Below are 3,097 nucleotides of genomic sequence, written 5' to 3'. Positions count from 1 at the left end.
GAATTTCGAGAGTTAAAGAATTATTTCTTGACCGCAATTTTTTTCACATGCCTTTTAATCAATTTCAAGCTCAAATAAAAGAGTAGAATTACCGTAATGAAACTTGCTCACCTAAATAAAATGAGTATGCGTAGAGCCAGCGGAGTCGATAAGACGATTCATATGACTGTTCCAACTAGTTTGACATTAATTTGTAGTTAATGAATTGATTGCTTTTTTGTTATGCACCTAATTAAGTCTCTAGTTTTTGACCTGGAAAAAAAAAAGACATAAAGAGTGTCTTAGCTCTTTGGTCTCCAATTCAAGCATCTTATAATCAAAACAGATGAACGCTATCCAAGGTCCAATTCGGAAGCTACAGAAGTACCTACTTTACAACATTTTGGACAACACACCAAATTAATCACATCATAAAGTACCAACTAAAAACAGTATAATTTTGTTCCTTTTTTTTTTTCCCCGTAATTCTGAGCCTTCTGGCTGGTGGACAACAAACATCCAGCATCTAAATTGGTACGAAGAGGCAATCCGATATGATCATTAACTAATCTGGCAACTCCAATGCTCTTCACTCCATGTTCCTCCACATACATAGCAAAAGTCAAATTTGCACCTGAATCCACAATATATAGGATTAAGCCATATGTAAACACATCAATAATTACGCTAAATCAGTAGTATAAATTATAAGGAAATTAATCCTCCCACCACCACCAAAGTATAGGATTAAACAACAAACTAACTAACCAGCATGTTATGTGTATACAGCCATCAGTCTTCTGCACAAGGTGTTTGCATTTAGGACATTTCATCCATTTGGATTTCTTAGCAAGTTCCTCAACTTTTAAATCATCTCTGTCTTTTCCTTCCTTTTGAAACTTGTCACAATCAAGCCCAGTATGCCAAGGGACACCACATGCCGCGCAGAACAGCCTTCGACATAAAGGGCATAACTCAATTGTGTCCTGATCACGATCATAAAATAGCAGCCCTGAACAATCTCTATAAGGACAATACAATTTTTCACAAGCAAGAAGACTGGACTCGCTCAATCCCTCTTCCCACCTCGCGAAAACATTTTCTGGAACGATGGACTTACAAGATTCGGGTTCAATTATTGCACGACATCTCAAACCTGGGCAAGTTACAGGAAAAATGTTCTGTTGAATCTTGGATTCGACATGTGAACCTGTGCAGTCAGAACAGAAAGAATGATGAGAGCAATTCTCGAGTTTGAACATTTCATCTGTTCCTTTTGTCTCCATGCAAATCTCGCAGTAAACTTGCGATGATTCCGGGGATTCTTGCATTGTTGATGATGACATGTGATGATGGAAAATTCCTAAAGAGGCTGCAATAATCTCTTGGATCTGCAATTCCTCTGCGCACTCATCATCTGATACTATGAGCGCGCGAAAATCTTCATTTTCATCACACACTTTTGAAATTATGTCTGTCATATATGGAATTGATCACTGGTTGGCTTAGGATTTTTCTTGAAGATCTTTGCTGATTTGTGAGACTATTTGATGTAGTGCAAAGGGTTTTATATTGTCCTTCTGGTATTGGACATTTCATATAAAATTAAGGACAAATTAAGTTGTCTTCATTAAGTTACCCGGAAAATACTTGGAGAGCAAGACTATAGAGCAAGACTTGGTGCAAATAGGGATCAGTCTTCTACATGACACAAGCAAAATGCTAAGCAATTGACGTTTGCAATTTTAATCATTTCCTGTTAACTCCTTATGCTAAATGCTAATGACATGTTCCTAGCAGGGACCAAGAGCTAGTGGTTGTAATAAATTATGTGCGATGTGAAGGATTTTCCACCCATTGACAAAGTCCAAATCAACTTAAGGTCTTCGGAAGTAAATTAAAGTGAAAACTCCGTCTATAAACTAAGTAATATTTCCACCGCCCAAAGATGACAAAGATTAAAATTTAGTATACTTACAGATTCTTACTTGAGGATCTCAAGTTGCTACAGTACTGAAAAATACTTGCTGGCATTTGGTTGAAAAGTTCTAAGAATTGAGATAGCAAAAATAAAACTGAATTTTTTCAAACTCTTTGTTTGGACAGTTTTTGTCCACCAGTGCTCGAATTATCCTAAAAATGAAAAAGGGCAGCTCGGTGCACGAGCATTTCACGTTCATACAAGGTTCAGGGAAAGGTCGTGCCTAAAAAATGTGTTGTAGGCAGCCTAACCTGATATAAACATGACTCGAACTCCTAACCTATACGTCTCACATAAACAACTTTACTATTGTTTCAATGCTCCCTTCTGCGTCAAGAATCCAGGTAACAGAGATAAATTCAATGCTAATCTTAACATCATAAGGATTTGAAAATCAGAAAACTGCTAGACTGCACCTGCAACTCGTGGGCCATGTGGCCTTTGCGATTTTAATAATTCTAAGCCGCTCGCATAGGAAAATTATTATCAATACATTCACCAATCAATCAACTACGCTTGCAACTCGTGGGCCATGGCCTTTGCAATTATTAATATTTAGAATTCTAAGCCGCTCGCATAGGAAGATTATTATCAATATATTCACCTCAATTCCAGACTAGTTTTGATTGGCTATGCGACTTACCTGAAATTGGAGAGGCCTTTCGATCAAGCGCTATAGCGCTAACTCCCGGTAAGCACATAATTGATTGAAGATCACAAGAAGTTTAAAAGCAGATCCCGTATATTTATTATCCTTCATTTAAAATCTTAGTCTATTATTTTTGATTTTTGTAGTTAGAATTTAGATAGTTATAACCTTATAGGTCTATTCGCATCCACATCTACTGCAATCATTGGAATTTCAATCAGGAAACTTAAACAGAATCCTAATAGGTCCTCTTGACTTTCTTTAAAAAAAGTCGTAATTTTGCGGTGTGATTCATAATTTTCTGCCTTATTATTTTTATTTGTAAATAAATTGAGTACATGGATGACATTAGACACACAAAGTGTTATCAATGGATTTACACATTTTGCTCTGACTCGTGATAGTAATAATAGTGGTTTAATTAGTAAGGTATACTACTATCAGAATTCAGAAGAGCTGGCAAAGGAAGGGCTGCAAACAATTGTAAC

At 36.5% G+C, this 3,097-nt stretch overlaps 1 protein-coding gene across 1 annotated transcript; it reads right to left on the bottom strand.

The window, feature by feature from the left end:
• Nucleotides 1–266: 266 nt before the first annotated feature.
• Nucleotides 267–1,574, bottom strand: LOC107782090 (E3 ubiquitin-protein ligase RSL1). The gene is made up of 2 exons (XM_016602920.2): nucleotides 748–1,574; nucleotides 267–613 (listed from the first exon to the last, which is right to left on the bottom strand). Exons 1-2 carry the CDS (start codon nucleotides 1,458–1,460, stop codon nucleotides 541–543), a joined length of 786 nt encoding a protein of 261 aa, XP_016458406.1. The 5' UTR covers nucleotides 1,461–1,574; the 3' UTR covers nucleotides 267–540.
• Between the last annotated feature and the right edge of the window lie 1,523 nt (nucleotides 1,575–3,097).

This window comes from Nicotiana tabacum, chromosome 4 (genome assembly GCF_000715075.1).
Source record: "Nicotiana tabacum cultivar K326 chromosome 4, ASM71507v2, whole genome shotgun sequence".
Lineage (NCBI taxonomy): Eukaryota > Viridiplantae > Streptophyta > Magnoliopsida > Solanales > Solanaceae > Nicotiana > Nicotiana tabacum.
The sequence above is the reverse complement of the archived record's forward strand: the minus strand, read 5'-3'. Positions and strand labels throughout refer to the sequence as shown.